Genomic DNA, 27221 nt, shown 5'->3' on the forward strand with positions numbered 1-27221 from the left:
ACTTTAATTATAAATTATTGATGTATTGCTGAGGAGAGGGCTGGCACAGCCAGTAAATGTCCTGGCCTCTGCTACTATGATTAAGAGTATTTGGGAGTAGTTTTGAAGCTAGGAGCTCAGAAAAAGCCATCATTCCTTAGTGACAGGTGGGAGTAATTTCATTGGAATGTCCCACCATACCTGGAGCATGGACTCAGCTTCTGAGTGAATGGATGTTCTTCATATGTCTTATCTGTTTGTTTTTAGGTGAAATACATGTTTTCAATTTATTTCAAAGTATTTACTGAGGCCAGAAACCAGAAGTTATATAAATCCTCATTTGTAAAACTTGAAGATAGCAAATAACAGCTGACTGGTGCTGCTAGGGAATCTGGGAGGAGTTGCTGTCAGTAGGTAGAAGAGATCAACAGTTGTGAGCTAAAAAGTAGGGATGTGTAAGGCAAAAAAATAAAGGGATTATTTAGCGGATAGAGAAAGGAAGGTGGAAATGCACTGACACTTAGAAAATAGTTGGGGCAGCTCTATAAATTACTGTTTATATATATATTTATGTATGTGTATCATACACATGTACGTCTTTTACATATAAGAACACTTTTTTTCTTTGTTACCTGGTCCAGTACAGTGGGATGGAGTCAAATGTAAGAAGTAGAAAAAAGGCATGGGGGGGAAAAAAAACCACACTGAAACTTAGAGTGTTTATTAATTAATTTATTTAACTTGCATGTGCATTTGTCTCACCAGTAGCTGGTGGTCACAAAAAAACCCCTCTGAAATTGACAAAACTCTCAGTAAACTTGATGAACACTGTTTAAAGTATCTAATAATAAGAAAGTTGCAGAAAATTCTTCACTTGTACAGCCTAAAATGTGCTGAATATTGAAGAAAAACCTCCCACCAACCCCTTTTTTTATTCAAAGATGGTTAAAAAAGGTAATTTTGTGGCAAGTATTAAGTTGTGCCGTTGCCTGGACTGGTGCAGCCTGGTTTCCTGAGTTGTCAAGACTACAAAAGGAGCCCTGGGAGGCTGTGGGTGCTCCCAGCCGGGTAGGCTCCAGGAGCTGGGGGGCGGCGGGAGACAAAATCATTTTCTTCAGTGTCTTCAAAGGTGCAAACAGGGGTACGGAGAGAGCACTGGGGATAAGACACTGATGTAAGAACATCTATTCCATGTTCCAGGTCATCCTTATCTCCTTTTTTTTTTTTTTAAATTGCTTCTCTCCCTCCAAATATTCTTTAAGGGCAAAACTAAAGGAGCTTCTTTACTATTGGCAACTCTTTTCTCCCAGAGGAAGATCTTTAAACAAAGCTCCTGCCAGGTTTAGATGTTTGGTTATAATTTACTACAATAAATAATAATTAATTTATTAACTATGAAATTCCATTATAAGAAAGAAAATGTGTTTTCACAAAGTTGGCTTTGTGGTTCTTAAAGATACCATAAAATTGAGGTCAGTAAGAAAAAAAACAAACTTGAAAAACATGGCTTTTGTATTATACATAATTAAAAACAACTAATTGTTAATAAATAAAATTAATTATGAAGCACTTCTAAAAATTTTAAAGGCAAATCTATTTAGGCCTACAGTTAACATGCAAAGTCATCCAACAAATAACACAAAATTGTACTGCAGTAGTCAACTGTTGCATCAACATTCAAAAAGGTCTAGACAGCAGCACGACTCTCCTTTATGGCAAACGCCTGGCAGCTCATCCCATCTCATCCCCTCCCAGCCCACAGCTCTGCCTGAGCTCTGGGGATCCCTCTGGGCGGGGAGGAGGAGCTCCTACCCTCCCTCCCCACTGCCAGAGTGTGACACAAATCGTGGAGGCTTCTGTGGTGGCAGAACTGGCCTTGTGGTGGCATAAAGAGGGATCAGCCCAGGCTGGGAGGGGGGAAAGGGACACCCAGAGCTGGGGCTGCCCCTGTCACCGAGCGCCCCAAGCCAGGTGCTCCTGCCACATCCTTGGCTCTTCCAGCTGCCTTGAGGGTGAGATGAGCCCCTTCATCACCCCATGGGAAATCTGCAAAACATTACAACTTCCTAAAGGTGGTTGTTGTTTCTTTTTTTTTTTTTTTTTTTTTTTTTTTTTCCTTTTTCTCCTGTTTTCAAAAGGGTTAAAAAAAGTAGGAAACTTCATCTTCTAAAATTCTTGCTAGGTTACACTTATAACTTCAACTAACACAACAGTTACATGACAAAGTACTGCAAGTTATCAAAACGTACTGTACAGAAAATTACAAACTTGTTGCAAAATACATTGCGCTGCTCTGACCGAGATAAAAAGTGCTTTGCTTTGTCAGAAAAGTGTTCTGAAACAGAAGTGCTGTAGCCTGCAGTAAAGTTCAGGTGTTTCGCTCTGGCTGTGCTCTCCTCTGCTAAATTACCTTTCCAACGTTGGCATTTGGTGCTTTTTGCCCAGCTGGCCCAGCAGAGGACAGTGCTGGGAGTGCAGGAGCATGGCTGGATTGCTCCTGGCACAGCGGGAGCACACAGAGCACTGCTGGCCTTTGGGGTTCTGTACACCGTGGTATTTCCACAGGGCTGCTTTCCTTCACAAGGTTCTCCTCCTCCCTGCCTGCGGATCCCACATGCCATGTGCCAGGCTCTGCACTGACCTCTTCCCAAAAAGCTTCAGCGATGTCTGTGCTGCCTCATGAGGGGCACGATGCAGGAGGGGGGCCCAGCCAGTTTGAGGAAGGGGTGTCTCAGCAGCTCCTGGGCCGTGGCTCTCTGCAAGGGCTCCCGCACCAGCATCGAGTCCAGGAAGCCCCGGAGGACCGAGGAGACCTGGAGAAACCACACTGGCATTAGGGTCGGGCAAAAACACTCCCAGCTATGCTGGCTCTGTGCATGCTGCTTTCTTGGGAAGACTAGGGACACTCTGATCTTCCCTATTCCAACAGCTGTGCAGAGCTGAAGGGCTGTGGGTCTTGCTGTGCCACTAATGTTTGAAGCATTTGGGCATCCAACAGCATTAAGGCAGGCTGAGGGCTCAGGTATGATGGAAACACACCCAAACTGGGAGGTGCCCAAAGGCTTTGGCACCTCGCATGGATGTGCCGTCCCACCCAGAGCAGGCCTGATGAGCTGAGCTGCTCTGCTCCTCGGGCAGGGTGGGAAGCACAGGGAGCACGAGGCTGTGCCCAGCTCCCTTTGCCTCACTGGCTGCAAAGGCAGCGCCAGGCTCAGGCACAGACAAGGCTGTGACGGATGGCTTTGGCCACACTTCCACCCCACAGCAGTCCTGTGCAGGACCCACTGCTCAAGGTGCCCCCTAGAGATGTAAGGTATTGTCTGGGAGTGCAGGGGTGTGCCTACAGTGCACTGGACACGGGCTGTGCAAAGCCCTGAGGCCAGGGAAGCTGACCTTGTGCACGTCCTTCACGCGGGGCGGGAGGTTGTCCCGGATGCGGCGCATGGCCTGCAGCGGCGGCTCGTTGAAGTACGGGGGCTCCCCATCGATCATCTCGATCACCATGATGCCCAGGGACCAGATGTCCACCTGCAACACACACAGGGCACCTAGCACTGCTGCCAGGGCAGGGGCCAGCAACAACAACAGGCTCAGCGCTGGCACTGTGCAAAGCCCGGAGCTGCTCACGCTGCGGCCTGCCGCCAGCCTAAGCCAGCGGGCTGGAGAGACAGCACCATCCATCTTCCTTTTTCAGCCAGCCAACCATGGCTCTTCTGAGCAGCAAGTGCCTTGACAAAACAGATTAGCAAGGGCTTACAAACCTGCCTCTGTAGCTGGCTTAGGTGCTGCCCACTGGAAGCTCCATGCCTTGGAGAGGCTGCGTCCTGCTGCCCTGCATTCCAGCTGCACTGATTTGCAGCCACTGAACGCCAGCCCCAGGCTGGCTCTGCACTGCTGGAGAGCAGGGTACGCCATGGCTGCTGTGAAATCTCTTACTCTATTCCCCTGAAGCTTGAAGACTCCAGGAACTCCGTTCAAGACCCCAAGGCAATGCAAGCACTCACTACACACAGGTATGTTTACATTCAGCACAGGTAGCCCATCATGTAAGACCTTTGGAAAGCAATTCAGCTCCAACTCAAAAAAAAAAAAAATTATATAAAAAAAAAATCTTTTTCTTAGTCTTGGCCGGCTGCAGAGCTGCTTCAGAATCCCAGTCCTCTGATGACTGTAATTCCTGTCATTTGCCAGCCCAAATACAGCCAGGGCCAGTTCATTCTGCTTTTGCTCTTTTGCCAACACTATTCTTTAGCTTAAATCCTTTTTTCTCCCCTTTCCCTTCTGGTGGGGAAACTTAATGCAGCCCTAAGTTCATCCACTTTATAATCCCCCTAAGCTATTAATGGGCTATTAATAGTTGATGGATTATCTCTGGAATGGCTTCTACAACAGCACAGATCCTGGCGGAGAGCAGTGCCTGCAGGTGCTCTTACTGTGCTGTGCCAGAGCAGAGTGAGGATGGAGCAGCTCCTGCTCAGCTCACCTCCCCTTCCCTGTGTATATCTGTATTTCTAGATATCTACACTCCACATAGGTATGTGTATGTGTAGGTGTGTGTAAGCACAGCCGTGTCCCTGGCTCTGTTTGCTGGCAGGGTCGAGCTCTGCAGCTGCTCTCTGTCCTGCAGAGGCAGCCGTGTCCCCGCTGGGGAGCTGTGAGTCACTGTCATGGCTGAGCGCGGCACAGGGATTGCTCTTCCCAGGCTGCCGAGGCAGGAGTGCACGAGTGACTCACAGCTGCCTAATGGGTGGGGTATGGCACTGCAGAGCTGCCGGGTCTCCCCACCTTGCTGGGCAAAAATGTGTGCGTTGCCTTTCTTAGAACATCTGGCAGTGCTTGAAACAGCTCCCACGGAGGTGCTTCTCCTACCCCGTCTCAACTGCTGACAGCAATGACTGCAGTGAATGAACCCTTGTGGAGAGCAATCCTACCACAGAGGGTGACAATCCAACCCACCCAGCTTTGGGACCCGACAGGACCCATGCTTCAGCTGCCACTCCTCCAGAGGAAGGGAAAGGCTGCAGCTGGATGGAAGCAGAGTGGCCCGGTGCAAATACTGATGGGACTGGGCTGTGCAGGAGGGGCGTGTGAGGGGGCTGCTGGCTTGGCACACACAGGTGTGCATGCCTGTGACTGCAGCTCCAGCCCTCAGACTTGATATTAAACAGCAGCAAAGGGCCTTTCACAACGTGCAAATGAGGCCAGTTCCTCTCACTACAGCACCCCAAGCTGATGGGGTAATGTAAAAGCATTACACTGCTAAGAGAGCTACATGGAGCTGTTATTTAATAGCTTCATCTTGGGGAAATACTTTCAAACCAGGCACAATGCAGCACTCTGGGGCAAACGTAATTGCTGCTATTAGCACAGCTCTGCAAATACTTCTGAACTGCACAGCTCTGACAGAGCTCCACAGGGCTGGTATATCCCCTCCAGCAGTGCCTGCTGCACTCACCGGGGTGCTGTAGGGAGCTGGGATAACCCCCTCCTGGGACAGCCCCTCTGGAGTGCCTGCTGTGCTCACCTCAGTGCCACAGGGAGCTGGACAGCCCCTTTGGGGTGCCTGCTGTGCTCACCTCAGTGCTGTAGGGCAGGCGGGATATCACCTCTGGTGCCATCCAATATGGTGTCCCAACCAGGGACTTCCTCCTGGGGACCTCCTTTGACACTTGGGCACAGAAGCCAAAGTCAGACAATTTTATCTGTGAAAAGAAGAAGTAAAAGCCCTTCTTGAGTAACAGGACAAACTCCTCCAAGACACACCTCCAGCCGAAGCTGCAGGGACAGGGATGGAGCTGCAGCATTTTCCCAGGACAGGACACAACCAGCTCTGGAGGAGTGTCTGGAGATGGGAACACTCAGCTCATTAAAGTGAAGGGGAGATGTAGGAGAGTGGCAGTGGTGCTCATTCCTGATATCATCTGTCACAGCCCATTGCCTCTCCACCAGCAAAGGATGTGGAGGTGATAAATGGCTTATAACACTTAAAAATAGAAGGAAAACAAAATATTCCAAACAGAACCCCTGTGTTTGCAGTTATGCATGTTATCTCCAGTAATACACATATTCCAAGTGACACACACCCTCCTGTGGTTCTTACCAGTTTGTACAATCTCTTGAGTTTGGCAGAAAATGTGAGAAACAAGTGACATTCACCCCATTCCTTTGTACCACCCACAGAAAATAAAACCCCTTCCAATGGTTTGTCAGGCCCAGGACCTCACAGTGTAGACTATCACTGAAGAAGCTCCATCTTTATGCAGCAGGAGAGCTAAGCTGGGGAAGGCAGGGAAGGGTGCAAGACTCCTTGCCAAAGAGTTAACCTGTCCCCTTTGCTTGGGAACTGGGGAATTAGAACTGTCCTTGAGTAGCTGTGACAGTGACCTGAAATAGAAATAATGGGATACACAAGCACTCCGGAGAGCAGCTCTTGCTGCATCATGTGCCTGGCTCACACTTTTAAGACAGTTTTTTTTTAACAACAAAAATTATGGAAAATTATCACCTCCCCCTCCCTGTCGCTGTACAATGCCAAGGTGAAAACTCCTCCAACCACAACAAACTGGTCTGAGAGTTGGTGGCATCACCCCCTTCCAGAAACAGCTTGTTCCTTAAGGCTAAAATATATTTTTTTAAACCCTCCAAGTACTTATTTGGAGGCCTCGAAGCTCTCAAAGGGATTTTCCTGGACATATTCCTGACCTCCACTGCACAGTTCAATGGTGATCCCTGCCCAAGGTCCACAGGCTGTGTATCCCACCAAATATTCCATGTCTGGGGATACAGTGAGCCCAAAGAGCCCCAGGACAACTGGAGTGGGAAGCTGCATAAATCCCTGCATTGTGTAGACTTACTGTCAGCAATCAATTGTTTTCTTTTGGGCTCATCACAGACATTACTTTTTTAAAAAGTTATGGGCATTATTTTATACAGAGTTATGAAATGATTGTTGGTATTTCTAAAACAAAGCCAAGAATAGCCAAGTTCTCCACGCTAAATGTGTTTTTCAGTTTACAGGATGAAGAATGGAAGAAATAATGCATATTTTGGAAGCAGAGCCCAATCTTCTTTTGTAGGAGCACAAGAGGTTTTGCATATCTATTGCTCATTCGAGTACATAAAAGACGACGATTTTCTAAAAAAAGATAATTGCACAACACAGCCATGAAGAAATCTGCAATGCAGATAATAAGGACTGGAGTAATGAGTATAATGAAGCACTGTATGCAGACCCCGAGAGCAGATCAGATGTTATTTCAGCAACATGAACTGAAATCACAACTGGAAAACTCCTACACACGTGGGATTTTCTTTCCTTGACAGGATTACCAGGAGCAGCCTGGACTGCTGCAGGATGAAAATCCCTCTCTCTTGGTGAAGTGGGCAGATCAGACAAGCAAGCCTTTGGCCACGGAGTCAGACCAGGCCTGGGAAGCCAAGAGCTTTACCTCTGGAAGGGGAAGGTCTGGGTCTGGTTCCAAACCAAAGCTCTTGGGCGCAAGTCCAACCCTCCAGGTCTCGCCTTAGGTGTGTAAGGCCAGTGGAGCAACCCTTAATTTTTTTGTGTGCAAACTACGTTTTGTTTACTGAGTAAGTGGTGCAGCACTGTCTTCCCTTCTCCCCCTGCTCATTAACAACACAAAGACAGAGCAAGTAATTTAAATTGAACTGTGGGACGGGTTTTATCAAGCATCTTGGAAGTGTGAAAGCTACTCTTACCATCTGGGGAGGGTTCAGCTGTAATGCAGGTTATTTCCTATCTGCATAATTGATGTTGGGCCTCCCAACTAGCTTGGGGAAGCAGAGCACGTGTACAGAAACTGCTAAACAAATGATAACTAAATGTGGTAAAAAGGAAGTGCTTTTTGAAAGGCATCAGGGTAGGAGTGGTGCAGCCCAAAAGGAGGTCTCCCATCATCACCCTCAGTGCCTAGTTTGCTCTACCACTGCCATTGAGGCTCCAATCCCTCCCCAGGGACTCTTCCTGAAGCACAGATGCCAATCACCAGCGAGGCCAGGCCAGTGTGTTTTGGATTCAGCTCTGTCACAAGTCATTCACACCCCCAAACGAGTTGTTAGTGGGTCACACCCCGTGGCTCCCCAGCCCGGATCAGTTCATTCCCAGGCAGTGGCACCCTGTGCAGGGTATTGTCCCGGCAGCCCCGGCTCACCCTGCCGTCGCTGGTGAGCAGGATGGAGTCGCTCTTGATGTCGCGGTGGATGACGCCCTGGTTGTGCAGGTAGGACAGCGCTCTCAGCACGGACACACACACCGTGGCGATCTGCTCCTCGTTCATCCTGCAGCAGCAAGGGAAACAGCTCAGCGCCGGGGAACGCGGGCACAGGGCATGTGGAGAGGCACAGGTTCCTCTCACACCACTCGGCAGGAGATCTGTTAGTGGGGGGCAGATCTCTGATCCTATTTCTGACCAAAAACGGGGATGAGGTGTGGGGATCAGCCCTGCAGTGAGGGCTGGGTTAGTCCCTGCAGCACTACTAAAGCTGAGTGTGCCATGTGCCTGTTTCCCTCTGGGAAATCACAGCAATGCCTTATTTACAGTAAGCTCACTGCTTGCCAAGCAGGCATCACGACTGGGAAGGAAACAGGTGTGGAATAAATATGAGAAAAACCACCCTTAATTGTGCAGGCAAAGCACCAGGCCCTGGGTTGTAGCTCTCTGAGAGCACTTTTATACCTTCTATAAAAATATTCTGGGTATTTCAGAAGAAAAATAAACAAGAGTCTTCAGCTACAGTGCAATGCCTGGGATGGGCTGTGCACCCTGGTGCCAGTGTCCCACTGCTGATATCCCCAGCATTGCTTTTCCATGAGCAGAAGAACACCCGTGGAGATTTCTGCTTTAATTCGACTGCCACTTGCAGTATTTTAGCAAAATCTTTGAGGGAAGGTCATGCAGTGTGAAAAAAAAATACACCCAAAAGATTAAGAAAATATTATTTTGAGTTAAAAAATAGATTACAGTTCTTAAGAAGTGGTGTCCTGGGTATATTGTTTGCTGTTAAACTTCTGTCAGAAACACTTAAGATAGAGCTTTTAAATGGTTTGGCAAACACTTGCAATATTGTGATTTATTTCAGCACATAAGCTAGGGTAACACTAAAAAATAAAACACCTGTGTTATAACTCTTGGTAGGATCTAAGAGCATCATTAAACTAGGAGAGAATACAAATTTTCTAATTTATAACTCCTTGCTTTTGTTTTTGCTCCCCTAAATACTCTCCTGCTGGTTTGGAAATTTTAATTTTCTTTTGTTCAAGAGGAAGAAATTAAATAAAGAATCCCTGTTCCCTATCTCATTTCATCCAGTTTATCAGAAGCAGATGAGCAAAGAGCAGATGTAAAGAGGGCTGTAAAATCTAATATCTCTCCTCAGAAGAGGAGAGCAGTTCCATACACTGCAGCTCTTGTGCTGGCTAATTTCCTGCTTTAAAGGTGTAAATGAAATATGGGAATGTGCTCCACCATTAGCACAAATATTCTGATATAAAAATACTTTTCCCCTTATGTTTTAGACCTAGTTTGCAGACAACCTTTGTGAGAAGAAACTACCCTTCGAACAGATGTGGTTATTACAGTAAACCCAACAACACAGATCACCAACAGGGAAAAGAACTTTTCTTCCTCTTTTTTTTTTTTTTTTTTTTTTGGTTTGTTTTTGTTTTTGTTTTTGTTTTGTTTTGTTTCGGTTTTTTTTTTGCCATTTTAGGAAGTAATGGATAAAATTTGTGTCGCTGCTAAACTACCTTCTAAAGTGTGAGCAAATCCCCATCTACCAGGGGCCCTCTCAAGTATTCTTTCCCCTATGATTTAGCAAATTCTGTGTTCACAGGAGTTCATCTGCAATTCTGGCTCACTGATGACACTAAATCCAGCATGCTATGTACGTTTAACTATACTTGGCTATGGAATACATGGATACACATTCCCATGGATGTGTACTTGATGCAGTTTTCTTTTCTCCCCCTGTGCTGTGCACACAGCCCAGCCCACCTGGTGTGAGTGACGATGTCCGTCAGCGCGCCGCCCTCCAGGAACTCCATCACCACCCAGAGCTCGTCCCCGACCAGGTAACTGTTGTACATGTCCACCACGTTCTCGTGGTGGTAATCCCTCATGATCACAACCTGCAGGGGCACAAAGGGATGAGCAGTGCTACAAGCTTTATCTGACTCTTGTTTTGACCTTCTTTTTTACTGCTGCTCAGGAAAGGTTCTGCGATGAATCACATCCTCCCTAATCCTTATGCCAGTGCATAAACAAAATCAATATATTTACATAAAAATATCGGTCATCTTAAATGCATCAGGAGGAAGAAGGAATCTCTGGTTGATAGAGTATAAACAGTAGATAATTGTTTTATTACAGCCTGTAGGAACAGACCTGTTTATTTAATTGTTTTTATTGCCAGTTGCTTTCAGTATAGCAATCTTTTTTTCACCTGATCAATCGCTCAATGCATGAAAGTCATTTTTATAAAAGTAAATGGTACTTTGCACAGATTTTCAACAGAATGCTGGAGAGTAAGACCCCAGAAAACTCACTCAAAGAGACTTCTGAAAGGCTTACGGGTTTTTGTGTACTCTGAGTTAGACACACCAGAGAAATACCAACAAGAAATTCTCAAGAGGTCAAACAATAAAAAACTGTACTGGCAACTTAAGAAAAATCAGAGAACTTGGGTAAAAGGTTTTGTGCAACACTGAACCCATGTAAGACACTTCTCAAAGCCTTTTAACTTGGTCAATTCAATTTGGCCAACTCTAAGCTTTTAATTTGAGTTTAAATTCGATTTTAAGTTACTTGAAAATTCTGAGAAGAATTAGAAGAAGGAGAGAGGAAGATAGAAAATACACAGAAAGGGACACCTACAGCCACCACAGAACAGAAATGGCACCAGAGTAAGGGCAGCCCAGCAAAGACAGTGTCCATGACCACAGGGTACTGAGGGGTGTCAGAATAGCAATCAGGAGAGAGAACAGGCAAGGCTTCATCACAGACAGAGGGATTTCATCTCTGCTGACAGGAGATTTTCAGAGGACATGAGTGACTGGAGCGTGTCAGCGAAGCAGCTTGGTCCTGCACAGCATGTGGGACCTGCTTCAAGATGTTACTGCTCAAGAGATGCTCAGTTAGAGCCATCACAGCCTCCAGCAGAGGCAAAGCCAAGCCCCAATAACCAGGACAGTCATGCACTGGGTAAAGAAGAATTGGGTGAAGTTTGTTGTCTAATATTGTAATTAAAAAACGAGAAGTTTTTAAAGGTTTTAATGAAACCAATCTGTCATGTGCTGAGGGAAGACACAGTGTATAGGAAACAAAAGATAGAATTAAGGTTCATTCTCACAGGAGGTTTCCTTGGGATCCTGTAGTGTTTTTGATATTGATCAAGATATTTACAAGTGATCTCTAAAAGGGAGCAGTGAACACATTGCACCAGATGCTTTGAGGGAATGAGTTAAAAAAGGAGAAAGTCTTCAAGTTGCAGAAGGTACTCTCAAGCCCCAAACAAACTGGGAAAAAAAAAAGGCAAACAAAAACCAGTGTTCTGAAATTTAAAATCATGTACATGGGGGAAACAGTCTCCCATAAGAAACTGTGGGCTTTGAACTGGCTGCAACCACTCAGGAAAGGAGATGTGGGAATTAACAGAGACAGCTCCATAAAAAAGGGACTGCCAGATCTTAGCTTGGTAACCAGCAAGAAAGCAAAGGGAGTGCTGATGGTTAGGAGAGAAAGGAGGGAGGAAACAAAAAGTATGTGTATGCCAGAAACACAGCACTCATGGTCTGGAATAGTCTGGTTAGTTTGGATCCTCCCTCTTGGAAGAATAAACTGCGTCAGGAGACAGAAACAAAAAAGCAGCTGGGCTATGTCTGAGCACCTGATACACTGCATGGACCAGGTGATACATTTCTCAGCTGTTTCCTGTGACAGCATTACAGGTTTCAAGCAGGAGGAGAAGTAGCTGACTTGAAACTGATATGGCTATACAATATTTATAAGCATAGCTGTGTGCGGGACTCACCACCTCTTTTAGAAATATATTAATTTGGCTCCTGAGGTGGCATTTGGCCCATATCTGCTGTTGAACCGACCGCCTAAAAAGCCCGAGGCACCACCCAAAGCCAGGTACCTCGTTGAAGAGCAGCTCCCTTCTCTGCTGTTTCCTGAGGTCCATCTTCTTCACAGCCACCTGCTTGCCCGTGTGCTTCTCGGTGGCGATGCACACGATGCCCGTGGAGCCCTCGCCGATCTTGATGAAGTTGTCCAGGTACTCCCGGGGGTCCCCGGGGCTGACCACGAGCTGCAGGGCAGCTCGGAACTGTTCGTGGGACACCCTGGAGGGCTGCTGCTCCGAGGAGGAGCCCCAGCTGGGGGGAGGATAAGCACTTGATGTGATACTGGGGGAGCTGGGGTAGGAGGCGGTGGAGATGTAGGGAGAGCCGGGCTGGAGGGGCGGCTGGTGATAGTGGGGGGCTCTGTGGTAGACCAGAGGGTACTGGTAGCTGCTGCTGGAGTAGCTGACTTTGCTCTGACTCTGAGGTAGCTTGACTGGGCCCCGGGGGTAGGTGTCCGACCCGGAGAGTGGCGGGCTGACGACCAGCTGTGCTCGGTCATAATCCACCTGCAACACAAATGCGGAGAGTGAGGCTGAGGGAGCAGCACCTTTCTCCCTGCCCCTCCACCCATTTGCTTCCAGCAGCCCTGGGGGTCCCAGCAGAGCTGGCACAGCGTGCTCCCTCCCACACTGTACCCGTTCTGCTCAGCGTGGCACTGCTGCCCGGTCTGGGCAGGGATTTTCACACCCCTGAGGGCTGCAGTGCCCTCAGCACACGAGTTCTGGTTTAGAACGGCTTCTGTGCTTCTCAGTCCATTCATCCATGCAGGTACCAGTTTGTACATTCAACAGTCTTTGCTTGGCGTGGCTTGGAAGGGACCTATGCTCAAAAAAGTGTATTTGCTCTGCATCTGCAGTGCCCTGCAGGCTCTCTGGGCCATTTCCTCCAAGAATCCATCCTTCTCACATCCAGCCAAAATTTGCCCTCTGGCAAATTCCAATTTGTCTCTTACCAGTACCTGGACTTCGATTCTCAGCTCTTAGCCTTTTTTTATGTTTTTCTCCAGGAATTCAGGGATAACCCAACCTCTCCTTGTGGAGGTGGTGGTACCCTAAAATCCCTGTCATCTCCTGTCTTGCTACCAGCTGTTGTTTGAATGACTGCTTATGTGAGTTCGACAAGGAGCCTAATTCAATTCACCGTTTCTTAAATAATTTTCCACAGCAATGCACTACTTAACTGCAATGTCACAAAACTGTTAATTTTCATCTGAAATCAGAGAAAATCGCAAAGGAAATTATCCCAATGGGAAACCTTGTTCATTTGTAAGGTTCCTTGCTATTTTTTGTATTTTCCAAGTTTCTCTAAGGTTCTTACATTGAAGGCTAACAAATGTTTAACATTTACAAACACAACAGTTTGCTTTCTTCTATCCAAACTAAAACCCCCCCAAAAATGCAGAACAAAAAACCCACCCCAAAATTATATTTTTTTTCCTCTGGAAAAGAACATCTTCACATTTACAATATGTGACTCCTGATGATGTGTGGAGCATCTCAGGGCAGGGGGGCGGTTTGACACAGGCTCATCATGTAGCACAATTACAAATAATTATGGCAATGAGTTCATTTAATCAATCAGTTTCAGTGGCAGTGCACAGGGATGGACAGAGCAGCAAACTCTACACAGCTCATGGTCTCTACTATTACTGCTGGCTGCCGGCCAGGAGTCCCTGATCCATGTTAGTTAAATGCACATTAATCTGAATTTGGCAGTGTAATCAAGGACCCAACTGAACTGTGAAATTGAATTCTGCGGTGGAACATCATTTGACCATTTTATGCTAAGACTGCAAAAAAAAAAAAAAAAAAAAAAGAAAGAAAAAAAAAAAAAAAGAAAAATCTGCCGCAGCATCAATTTATCACCGCGGGCCCTGCAAGGAGAGGAGGAGTTTGGAGCTGGAGTCGCCTCGGTGCGGCCAGAAAAGCTCCAGTGCAATTTCATGTCAGCGCTTTCACCTCCCGCGTGAGCTGGGCGTGCCCGTCCATTCATTCCACCAGAGCTTCAGCAGGGAAGAGGGAACGCCTCTCCTAAAGGGCTGCTCAGAGGTTTCCCTGGGAAAAGCTGGAGTCTGCCTCCATGGAGGCTCGCAGCCACCATCAGGAGCACCCGGCGAGCACAAACAGGGCTGCACAGCTGCCTCCCGGGATGATGGGATTGCTTAGGCAAAAATCCACATCATTACAGCCATCATTTCCCTTTCTCCATCAGGCAGGGACAGCCATCAAATAGGAGGGAGTCACAGACATCCTGAATTTCATGAAGGGCATTGCACCTGCCAAACTAATTAATGTGGAGAGGTGCTCAGATGGTTTGGTGGAGGGAGGGGAACTCAATCTAACCCTGTCCTATATATCTGTACGTGTAGGGACAAATAATTTATTGCTTTGGCTGTAAATACACCATTTTCTTTGTAACACTGAGATGGGGAAAACCTGGTCTAGAAATTCAATCCATGCCAATGAATTATTTTAGGCTTCACCCACGCCTGGTATTTCTGAGTATGCCCTAGGCTTAACACACTGGCAAAAGAATATTCTGCAGTGAAATTTTAGAATGAAAATTCAGGCGTTCAGTGTGTGTGCTTGCTGAGAGTTTTCAGAAGTTTTTTGAGGTTAGCATTGCTGTACAATGTAAACCCACTTCCTGAATCCCAAGAAATGTTACCAAAAGTCAGGAGCTATGATGAGTAAATCAGCTGAAGCTGTCCTCTGAGCATGGGTCCTGATGCAGTGCTGCTCATCACGGCAAAATTGAACACACTTTATTCCACTAATAATTCTATTTCTGCTACTCACTCAATGCAGTCACCTACTGAACAGGAATTCTTTAAATATTACAAGGAAAGAAGAAAACAGTCCTGCACTCATTCAAGATCAGCTGAAAGGAGCAGCCGAAGCTGTGACACGACATCCATCACGGCACAGTGGCATCTCCCACATCTGCACACGGCCACATCGGCACTCGGGTCTTTTCGCCATTAAAACATGGATGTAGCGCTGTGCCTAAACTAATTTCAGCTCCCACTCTGGTGACAGTGATGCCTGCTTTGTACTGGGAGCAGCAGAGGAACACCTGCTTGTTCCTGGGGGGTGCCCTCCCCACGAGGAGGCTGCCTGGGCAGGGTCCCTGTGCGCTCTGCAGTGGGACTGCGGCACAGACACAGCCACAGCCCTGCACCCAGAGCCCACATCCCTGAGTCCCAGTGGGATGCACTCACCCCTCTGTGACACACAAAGGATTTCCACTGGATCAGGCTTCAGTTTGCCAGGTGAAAGGTGTAGAAGGGATGGTCTGTAAATCACACTGAGATTGCAAAGGCAAAGGTTACTCTCCGGTGCTTTGCTGGTGGAAATCCCTGCTCCACACACAGAGGTGGCAGGCAGCAGTCACACAGAGCTGCTGGCACGTGAATGGGAAGATAGGGGAAAAAAGGAGGGAGTTTCTGACAGGAAAAGCTTGGCCCTGCCTTTGCCAGGCTGGAAATGTCCCCGTGGTACTGAGGGACACAGAGGATAATGGTGAGCAACACCTCTGCTACATTACAGCAGTACAAGGTAGCAAAGGGGGACAGGAGAGGGTCACAGAGAGCTCCTTCTGGAAAATGACTGGGAAAGGAGCTTTGAAATAATTGGGCTTGGTGCCAGAAGTTAATAGGGCTGCCTGTGATGAAGAGGAGGGTGAAAAAACCCCATGTAATATAGAGTGGCCAAAAATAAACCAAGCTGGCATGATAAATTCAATATTATGAGACAATATTATGACAATACCCTCTGTGTGGGTGAGGGCAACACAGCAGACTCTGCAACTCCATGCAGGTGTCCTAGAGTTAGTCTGCAGGACAGAAGAGCAGGTGGGAGCCAGACCTGAGCCTCTGGCTTCCTGCACCTCCATGGCTCCACTGCTCATCAGCAGCCAAGCCCAGGGCAGGGCAAGTCTTCTGATGTAATAACTCTGAAATCCCTGATGATGAAACAGGGCAGACATGTGATTTATCTGACATCTCATACCTGCAAATAGTACTGAAGTGAATGTGCTCCTCACATTTACAGGCCAAAATGAACATCCTTGTTAAATGCATTTTGATGTCACACATTTGTGCCTGCAGACTTTTTCACCCCTTTTAATTATACTTTAAACCAAATCTCATTTGTAAAATAACTGATTTGAGATCTGACTCTCATTTAGTAAGCCCATTTGATGAACCATTATTTTACTTATGCTTCCTTGAAAAGAAGATTCTTCAGCAATCATCTAAGACAAGAAACTCCTATTCACTTCCAGGAGCTGTGGACAGGTTTGGGAGTTGAACTGCTGCATTTAACAGTGAATCATCAAGTTTCAATACTCCAAGGTTGTAGGAGTGTTTTGCTCTAAGGAAAGGAACAGCTCACAATGGATCTTGCATAGAGGCATATTTTTTAAAAAATAAAAGTTGTTACTGCATTTTAATAGGATATTTTTCAAAGGGCTGGAATCCTATGATGAACATCTGTCTTCTGCCCTATTGTTTGGTGTAAAACTGGCAGAAGCAGGTGCTACAGGGTCTCTGAATTACTGGATTTGTCCTTCTCCTTTCTAAATTCTGACAGTAAAGGCAATGGCAGCTAACCCATCCCAGATTTTCCTCCCAGCTTCCAAAATGCACACTGAATGACACACTGGTGCTAAGTTAACTACCACACATGCTCCTCCCACCACGCCCTGAGCTCTGGAAAGGTGCCTAAAGAGACCTGGTAACTTTTCTACTCCACCCATAATTTATGCTCAAGCTCCAAAGCCCAGCTCTGTGCTTTAATGCAAAAATGGAGGAAAAATTCATCCCTCTCCCTTTACCATGGGGCAGTGCACCATGGTAAAGTCAAAGCAGCCAAAACCTAAGGAAGCATGACACAGGCACACCTCCAACAGGGATATCATGGATCTGAAGACCTGGCACTGCAGCAGGACACAGCCATATTCTCAGAGCACACAACCAAATGCACTGTTTAGGTAACAGAGAGCATCTCACCACTGGCAGTCACCTACCTCAGCTTGTGAAAAGTCACAGCAACCTCAGGCTTGGAAAAATGCTTGGTGCCTGTTGCTAGGGGAACTCAGAGATGTTCAGTGCAAACTACTTTGAAAAGGCATCTCTTGCAGAATATTAGATGCTTAAGAAAATTATCATGATTGTGTGACTAGAGATGTGAGAAAAGCACTCTTTTCTGAACTGACCAAGTGGTCACAGCAAACTGTTGCAAGCAGGGCTGGAAAACTTGTGTAACACACCTCATGTGGCAGGGCAGGGACAGATTTGTGTAGAGGAGCTGCTTTTAGATAACAAGGCTGAAATGCTTTCTTGCACATCAACCCTTTTTTTTAAACTACATCTAAAATGCCTTGGGTGAGATCAGTTGCTCTGATTTCATTTCAGTGCTTAAAAACAAAGCAGAAAGGAGTAAGCCCCTACAGTGAGCAGTGAAGAACTAATAAACCTTGTAATATAAATACTGAAGCACAGAGGTTTCAGCCTTGCACAGTAACAATTCAAACACAGAAGTATCTGATACACAAACCAGACCAGAATCTCACCTTCTGCTGAGATCTGCTCAGGTGTAAGAACTCCCAAAGCTACAAAAGCTGCTCAAGCCTAAGACCTTGCACTTCTTGGGAATTTCATATAAAATCCCCAGAAAATGGGCATCTCCAAACCTGCCTTGCAATAAGTGGCTTAAACCCACTGGTCCTTGACATCCATTTTCAAACAGCCAACTGAAGTGGGCATGTTTCCACACCTGCCAAGGAGCAGCCACACAACTCTCGGGACATTACCAGCCACGTTTAGCAAGCACTGTGTGCCCAAGCAGGGCCCCTTGCCCTTAACTTTCACTTTGCGCACTCCCCTTGCGGAGAGGCTGGTCCCAGACAGGTCAGGTTACCTTGGGAATGCCGGCTGCAGTTTCAGACAGGCGGGGGTAGGTGTAGGAGCTGTAGGAATGTCCTTGCTGGTGGGCTTTGAAGGCGCTTGCTCCGTAGGGCATGGCCGGCTCCTGCAGGCCGGAGCCTGACCTGGATCTCTGCCTCATGGCCGGCTGAGGGCTGGCAGGGTCCACGTAGGAGGACTTTGGCCTCTTGTCATAGTCATCCTTGCTCAGGCCGTGCCCCCAGTCACTGTCACCGTACTCCAGCCTCTCCTTGGGGCACTCGCTCTGCAGCGACACTCGGGACGGGGCGTAGGGAAAGGAATCTCTGTAGTCCAGGGAGGATCCGCTGGGGATCCGCTGGTACTCCAGCTTTAGGCCGCCGTACTCCAGCGCTTTGGGCTTGGTCTCCAGGTGAGCATGGTAATCCGGGAGGAACCTGGAGAGGTCTGGCTGCAGGGGTGACACTTCTGAGTAATAGATGTCCCGGGACGTCACCTTCATCATGTGCCCGTTCTGCTTGGCGGCGTAGCTGCCCTTGTAGTACCTGTCCAGCTCCTCCCCGTACAGAGCCTTGTCTCGGTACTTCTCCACGACATAGTCTGTGGTAGTGTCTGACTCACTGGAGTACTGAGAATACGTGATGTAGCCATTTTCCTCCTGGTGCCTTGGCACGTGGTTTGCGTTTCCTGGGTGGTGGGTGGGAGGACTTTCCTTGCGCAGGGAATTGGATCGTGTCACTGAGATATTGTCAAACTCCTCCAGCAGGCCATTGATTGAAGTATCCTTTCGAGGCTTGTTTCCTCGAACAATAGTCTGGGAATAAAAAAAAAAATAAAAAATTGCTTTGATTAAATACTAATTTTTGTTTAGCATTTCATAAAAAAAACCACCAAAAAGGAAAAAAGTCTGTGATTCACCCAAGAATACTTCTAGCAATGTCTTATGTTCTTCAGTCACACACTGCATTCCTAAAAAAACCATCTCGATAAATAATTACATTAGGACATGAAAAAATGTTTAAATTCAGTGTAGATCACAAGCTGGGATTTGGCATGCAACCCCAAGACACTCTCAAAAAGCCCAGTTTCAGAGGTGGGTGTTCAGCAGCTGACAACAGAGACATTAAAACCCACTACTTATTTTTAATTGTTATTATTAATTTGTCTACATCAAGCCACACTGTTGAGCTGAATCTGATTTGCAGGGCATGGATAAGCTAAATGAAAACCATTCAGCGGTCACTTCTATGTGTTATTTTAACAAACTACTGGCATGAAAAGTAGCATATAGTTAAGCAGGCACTGAATTTTCTTGAAAACAGTATGCTCCTGAGTAGCAGAATCCCACTGAGGATTGCTTCTTAGTTAACTTAGCATAAAAGACACTTGGGTAAGAAGGAAAAATACTTAACTCTATCTCCTTGTAACACACAGCATCCAGCAAACCATGGTGCACAACCATGGCTCTGGGACACTCATCAGGGATGCCAAGTGCTGGCCTCAATTGTGTCCCACTATTGCAAAGCCTTCCAGAGATCCCCCTACCCATCCCTACTCCTTTATGTCCAAAATACTGGTGCTCCTGGTGGGATAGGAGGCAAGCAGTGCTTGGTTACAATTCTCCTTCAAGAAAGATTTTATTTTTTTAGCCACCTGAAGGCTGTAACAAGTGGCTGCATCCATTTTTCACCTGGGGACTGCCATTGAGCACCACTTCACGTTTACAAATACCCGACAAGAATAAGATGTACAGATTGGTGGCCAGAGCCATAAATCAGCCAGGCTCTACTGAAAACACATTTGCTTTGCTGATTTACTTTGGCTAAGTATCTCTGGCTGCATCTTACTTAACTCACTGAGCTTTCCAACAGAGTTACTGTGGCCACCCCAAGGAGATTTCCCTCTCTGGGCTGCAGCCTGTGCGGCACACAGGTGTGTGAGGAACCAGGCAGGCATGTCAGGTGCTGAATGTGGAATACTGGATACCAGCCATGGCATATCAGGTGCTGAATGTGGAATACTGGATACCAACCATGGCATATCAGGTGCTGAATGTGGAATAGCAGATACCAACCATGGCGTATCAGATCCAGCCTGGTCACCTGCCTCTGCTCTCGTTCCTCTGTTCCAAGCATAGTGAGGCAGCTCAACCCCTGCCTGAAAGCACTCAGGGGTTCAAACTTTGTCAAAAAAAGCATTTGATCACTAATAAGATCACAAAATTAACAGGAATGTACTTCTCTGTCTCCCAGCAAAAGGCAGCTGAGCAAAGGCAGGCGAAAAGCAAAGCAGTCCTGACCTCACGCTGCTCCCTGCTCTGATTTATGTCTGTAATTACTTGCCTAGTTTGCTATTTTGAAGCCAGTGGTACTGAAACAATAGGACAGCAAAAATAAGGGACAGCAAATAGATCACTCCTTTCACCTCCAAAGCCATTCAGCAGGATGAGAGGAATTGGTTTCATTCTGCTCCAGCTCTTTGGCAGGATGACTGCACGATCATTCATATTTAATTATCACATAATAAACCAGCAACATTGGACAATGAAATGCTTATAATTGAAAACAAGATTGAAATACCCAACTGCCACCCTGCTCCCCTGTGCAAACGCCTGCCGAGGAGGAAAATGCCAATTTAACACTCTCCATGGGACTGGCCTTCACAAAGGAGAGGTTTCCTGGAGCAGCTGTGATGGCTCTGCACAGAAGAGCCTCAGAGCCACAGCAAGCCCTGGAGCAGAGTGGCTCTTCCATTACAGGGAAGAGGAGTTGTCCCCTCCAGGCACATGCTGTCTGGAAGCAGGATTTTCAGACACCTTCAGAAGGAAGATTTAGAAGAATGCAGCTGAATGTTTATATGTTAGGGAATTCACTGGTGACAAATCCCTGCAGTGTGGGGATTTTCTGCAGACAGGTGCATGCGTGGGAGTAACCTTTTTGATTATGAGGATTTAAAAATAGTACTAATAGTAAAATGATCTTATAGGAAATTCTGTTGTTTTTTTTTTTTTTTAAAAAAAGCATTTGCCACCAAAGCCCCAGCCTGATGAAGCTGTCTTGGATAGCTCTGGGACCTCAGTGCTGTCTTATCCTGACTGATGAAGTTAAGGGGATTAAGAACTAAACCCCTTTTCTTTTATCCCAGCATTTTAAGGATGATCACTGGCAAACAGTGACTTGCAAGTGTGATGGCTGCAATTCCTACTGGCTTCACATTATTTTCCATGAGAAAATGAAAATGGCCAGCACAAAGGGAGGATAAAACTTACCTATTCCAGAGGCACACTTTCTACTGAATAGTCAGTGCTCTGTTTCTATGAAAAACAGCTCTTATAAATTATGATACTTATTTATTGCTAACAACAACAACAACAACAACAACAATATTTCTATTTCTTTTAGATTGTTTTTAAATGCTGTCTTTCCTTTATACAGAAGGAAAGATTTGGTGAGATGCCCCCAGACTGTCAGGCAGTCTATACTAGCTTGATCTTTTCCAAGGAAATATCTACCACTATTCTTATAAAAAAAACAAAACTGTAGCATCCATCAAGAAGAAAATTTAGGAAGTGTTTCAGCAAGACCCTGTGAAATATTAGATATTGTCAAGTGTTTTGCTATCTGAATATAATTTAATATGTTCAGACACAATTCTAAAGTACAATTTGTAACTCCCTGGTGGGCAGAACCATTGACTAGGCTGAAAAAACAAATTAAACAAAGAAAGTATTGGTGTACAGGAGTAATAAAAGAAATTGCTCTGTAAGAATGAGCAGAGCATCAGAATTAAAAAATTAAATCAAGTCAGATGTTATAAAGAATAAAACATATATTGTATCATGTTAATTTGTCCTGAAGTGACTTCACTAGAGAGAAAGTGTGTGCTGGGGCCTTCCCAGATTTCTGGGAAGCACAGATTTGCAGAAAGAAGCCTGAGAAAGGGAGCTGCCATAACCATGGCCCAAATTCCCAAACCTGAAAGCCTAATGTTAGTGCCAGGTCCAAAAGAAGTACCCAGTTTCCAAGGAATGACTTCGGTGGAAAAGCTGGACTGATGATGTGGGGTCTTGTTTTGGGATTGTGGACTCTGGGCACTGTATCAGTGAGCAGAGTTTGGATATGCATGGGATATACATGCAATGGCAGGAATCACAAATGATGGGAAATTTGAGATCTAACTTAAAAAGCAAAACAAAAACCTTGAAAGAAAATGAAACAGAAAAGGGCTATCATGGAAAGTGATATTATGGTAATTAGTGTCATAGGAACCAGACTAGCTTTTCTAATTTTAAAGGCTTTATAAACTGAAAAAAAATGTGAGGAGGAGTAGGGGATTCTGTCTCTCAATATTCTAGATATATTGACAGAGATTGTTTTCTGAATTTTTTTTAACCGCTTACTTATCTCTGCATTTTTAAATGCAAGGAATTTTCAGAGCTGCTGCAGCCAAAGCAGATAAAAGCAAAGTATTCTGTGCCAAGCTTGATGGGCTGAGATTCCCGAGGCTTTGTTGTGTCTGCTGAGATCGTGTAATGGGAGCTGTACAACACCTGGGAAAGCAGGATGGAGCCCTTCCTTCCAGGGGCACAGGGCTCCCCAGGGACAGGCTGGCCGAGGGTCGATACTCCACGTCTATGAAAGGACGGTTTCCACGCGCTGTGAATTTCCGAGCGATCGATATTCCCGCGGATGAAGGGGTGCCGGGGAGTTTCCGTGAAATCAATGGGGCAGTGTCTGTGAGGCAGGGCTGGAGCTGCAGCTCCCATTTCGTTCCCCCTGCTCTCCGGACAGGCTGGGCGCTGCTCCGCAGCCCGCTGACAGCACACATCCTTCATGGTGCTTCTGCAGCGGCCTGTCCTGCCCTGATAAGCTATAATGGATCTGTCTGGGAGAGAGGCTGTCTTGCCTTGTTTTCAGGAGGAGATGAAAAACAGCTTCTGAGCTCAAATACTGTATTAACCTTGACAATAATGAAGTGGGTAATTAACTGGTTTGCCCTAATGCGACCTTGCATTTATTGTCTTTAGAACTACTATACTTTACACACTCGTTAAGAATACATCATCCTTTGTCCTCCCAGAGCTGTGTTTTCAGGAGTCAATGGGGATTTTAAATCTCTGTGATGTGCAGGGAGAAAAAAATGGAGTTTTAAGGAAAGGTCGCCCTTATAAACAGCTAATCTAAACTCTGATTTTGCCTCTAGCTAGCTTCTTCCCTCATCTACATTATACATGAACTAAAGGCACAGCTGAAAATCAATTTTTTTTCTTAAGAAAAGGTGGATAAAGCACAGATGGTCAGAATAATCTAATTCTAAGTGATGGATGTGTTGGTAATTTATTTTCTTGTGTTGCAAGACATTCAAAGTATTTGAAGCTCTGTTCATGACACCACATTTTACTCCCAGTGTAAACAAATATGAATGCACTTGGAGAGAAAAACTGATCCTTGTCATCACTTCAGAAGGAAAACTCTGTCTTTCCCTGTAGGTTTTAGAGCTGCAGCCAAAGGTATCAGGGGATCTGCATCTGATCTACTCTTAACAGAAGAAAAAGTACTTAGAGGAGGAAGACTTTACTGTGCAGGTGACCACACAATGGAACACATTGCCCAGAGAGGCTGTGGGCTCTCCCTCACTGGAAATACTCTAGAAGTGTCTGGTTGAAATCCTGTGCCATGTGCTCTGGGATAATCCTGCTGGAGCAGGGAGGTGGGACCAGATGACCCACTGTGGTCCCTTCCAAACTGGCCCATTCTGTGATTCTGTGACCCCAAAACTGATGGAGTCTCTTAGAACTCCTGGAAAGAGGCAAAAACAGAAGCCCAGGGCCAACATGAGGTGGATCCTTTCCCTTGTGTGTGAGACTGAATTTTAAGGCTCAGCAGCAGGACCTGGGATTGCTGCTTTCAGATAAATGGCTCCACTGGGCACTTAAGGCTTTTCTCCATGGAATATTCACTTGAGGACAAATTCAAACCTCAGAGTTGCTTTTCCAAATGACAGTGTCAGAATTATTCTCCCAATCCTTCCACATTCCACTGAATCCTTAATTACACCTGAATGGGGAAGCTTAATGAGAAAGGACTAAAAAATGTTTCTGTATCTTCATCCTCTCTTTCCCCGAAGTGGGAAGTTTAGGGCACTTGTGGCACACAGATTAGCCTGGAGAGAAGCCATTTCAACAAGAACTCATCAGATCCATCGTGAGAAATGATGCTGGATGGGATATGAAGTAATTTATCACTCTGCACCCTCCAGTAGTGTCCTGTGGGAGCTGCTCCAGTTTTGATCTACAGCCTGTCTACAAAACAGCTATTACTCAGAGTTAGTCACAAGGAATACACAACAGACAGGAAAGTATGTCAGAACATCCCTTCCTGAAGTCTGTAATTTAGAGCTTGGTTTACACCTGGAAGCCTCAGAGTTTATATCATTTCTGTTATGAATTCCTTCCCAAAGCCGTAAATTCTCACTCTCTCCATAAAACCAATATTAGAAAAAAGTAATAGTTTTGGTATCCCACAGTTCCCTCCCTGGGGAAGGCATTCTGCAGATTGCAGTGCTGTTGGATGACTCAGCTGGGCCAGGATTTTGGGTCTCTGCTCCCTGGAACAAATTCTATAGCACAGAGTCACCTGCCCCTCGCCATGAAGTGTCTAAGCATGTGAGCCATGATCCCATCTCATGAATTGCTCTAATCCCTTTCTAGATCCATAAATCCCCATTTGGGACAGCTCTCAGACAGGACCTTTCACCTGCACAGCAGAAATTAAAGAGAAATGCAAACCCCCCCAAGTAAAACTCAGCCAAATCAGCCTTTGGGAGGGCAGAAGCCCTCAGACATGAGCCCATGGGTGCTGCCGGATGTGCCATGTCTGGGAAGTGCACATCACCAGAGCTGACTCCAAATCACTGGTTCAAAACAAAGGTACAGCTAGAGAGCAGTCTAATATGCTTAACAACACTAGTGCCAGCTGTTTAAAATTCTTCAAAAGCAAAATAATGGAAAATGATAAAAAAAGGGCTCACCAAAATGGCACCGTGTAATTTCTCACCCTGCACAGCAGTTTTAAAAGTTGGTTTCCATAACAACAAGAGCAACGTTTCATTATAATCACATTCACTGGTAATTCTTTAGACATCTTAAAATATAGCAACTTTAACATAACATTAAATTTTAAAACACCACTGAAATATCTACATTCTAGTAACTTCCCTTTTTTTTTAAATACACGAAAATGCTTCTTGTATGTAACTTGAAATTCTATTGGAGAATATTAAAAGATAAAAGTAATTATTCTCGGCCTACTTAAACCACATTTATATACATACAAACCTTTATGCATACAGAGATGCATAACACAACACAACAAAATTAGTGGAATGTGACTTTAAAGTTTTAATTTGAAAGAAGAAGTGTCTGTATTATTGAGGGGTTAAACAGCACTTCAGGGAGAGAAGTGGAGAAACCTAAAACCAAGCAATTTCTATTTCATAGGATTTAGGACCCTTCAAAATTTTCTTTTATCCAGAGATGGAAAGGAAAAAGCAACATGTCCCACAGAATGAAATTCCTCAAAAACATTAGTCACAGGAATTTTGTGTTTCAGCACAACAGTGCACAGAGTGGATCCACTAAACTAAAAAACTGTATCAACTGTATCAAACTACACTAAAGATTGAAATGTTTTGTCCAAATACTGGAAAAAATCTGTTCATCAATGTAAAATTTTTCTGCTTTGCCAAATCAATATTTTCTGGCAGGGAGAGAGAAAGATCAGTGACCTGGGAAGCCTGATGAATCAGCAGGACCAGGTACCTTGTTCTCCCCCTTTCAAAGCCATGTCATCTGCCAGTGCCTCTGTGTTTTTGGAATTGGGTTTCTTTCCCCCAAGGAAGCTGCAAAGCAAATTCAGTAAGATTTGCTGAAGTATAGACATGGTCAGCAACTGCTGATGTGCTTTCCACATCACATAGGATCCCATGGCAGTCATGGGAGAAATCCTGCAGAAGCAGCACCCCAGAGCTTTCCAAAAAAGGCTGACTCTGGAGCCAGCTAAAAAACACAAAGCAAAGCTGGGGACATTTGGGGAAGATGACAGAAATACCTCCCTCCAAGAAACACAACTCCACTCTTAGTTTTGTAACATCAAGGCAGGAGCAGACGTCACAGCTCCAGGACCAAAGTGTGCACAAGCAGGGCTGTGTGTGACTTACACAGGTTTTTGTTCAAATAAAAAATAACAGAATCAAGGGCAGTTAATAAAAAGCACTGAAGCCCCAGTGTCTCACTGGTACTCTGAGATCTGGGCTTGGGAGTTGGTTTGTGCCTGGACTACTGATGTACTTAGAGAGATGTGAGAATGATGCCTCCTGCACTACAGCTCCTCATCCTCAGCCACAATGCAGGCAACAGGAGATGAAGCAAGGGCTGGTGGCAATCCTGATGCCTCTTCTTCAGTTCTGGCATCACCACTTTCACAGGAAAGTGCATGTCAAAAATGCATCCTAAACCAGGTATGAACTTGTAGAAGATGTTACTAGCTACATGAACTGCCTGCTGCCCAGTGGAACTTGGTGCGAACACTCCCCAGAGAAACTGGGAGTTTCTCTGCAGGAGGTGGGACAGCAAGAGGAGCCTACAGGGGCTGGGGCTATCCCAAATGAATGCAGAGCTCTCTGCAGTCACATCACAATCATCATCATCCTTACCTCTAATATCTAGACTTTTTTTTTCCATGTTTTTATGTGGGGGTAGCTTGAGGAAAACAAAACCCCACTTTCCTCAACAAAGGCATGAGAAATTGCAAGAATTAAGCAACACTTCCCCACCAGCTCCCCAAATACTTCAACTTTGAGAACCCACTGCTACACTCCACAGGAGCTGTGGGTGTCCCACACGGTGCTGGCACTGAGACAGCCACTACCACTGGTTTTAGGGCACAGAGTCAGTATTCTATAGCCACATGTGTTTGGTGCTAGGAACTGGTGGGACACAACACTGTGTGAATCTTCCCAGGGCTGAAAGGCATTTAAAAGAAGCCTTTCTACAACCACGATCACAGATTTCATTGTAAGGGCCACAAAAGGGCTGGGGTGGGATTTTCCTGGAGAGAGGAGTCCTGCTGCAGGGTGGCTGTGGTGAAATCCAGTGCCCCACCCTCCCAGCCCCACTCACTTGTACATTTACCATAA

General features: G+C 45.8%; 1 protein-coding gene across 4 annotated transcripts in view; it reads right to left on the reverse strand.

Moving 5' to 3' along the window:
• Positions 1-695: 695 nt before the first annotated feature.
• The window catches only part of PAK5 (p21 (RAC1) activated kinase 5), a 158715-nt gene continuing 132189 nt past the window's right edge, over positions 696-27221 (reverse strand). For all 4 annotated transcript variants that reach the window (XM_056488973.1, XM_056488972.1, XM_056488975.1 and 1 more), the window contains 7 exons: positions 18043-18840; positions 12136-12627; positions 9993-10126; positions 8151-8277; positions 5556-5681; positions 3373-3507; positions 696-2792 (listed from right to left, as the gene is read on the reverse strand). In XM_056488973.1, coding sequence (XP_056344948.1) covers positions 2637-2792; positions 3373-3507; positions 5556-5681; positions 8151-8277; positions 9993-10126; positions 12136-12627; positions 18043-18840 — 1968 coding nt within the window. In that variant the 3' untranslated portion in view covers positions 696-2636. The remainder of the gene's footprint in view (positions 2793-3372; positions 3508-5555; positions 5682-8150; positions 8278-9992; positions 10127-12135; positions 12628-18042; positions 18841-27221) is intronic.

This window comes from Oenanthe melanoleuca, chromosome 3 (assembly GCF_029582105.1).
Source record: "Oenanthe melanoleuca isolate GR-GAL-2019-014 chromosome 3, OMel1.0, whole genome shotgun sequence".
NCBI lineage: Eukaryota > Metazoa > Chordata > Aves > Passeriformes > Muscicapidae > Oenanthe > Oenanthe melanoleuca.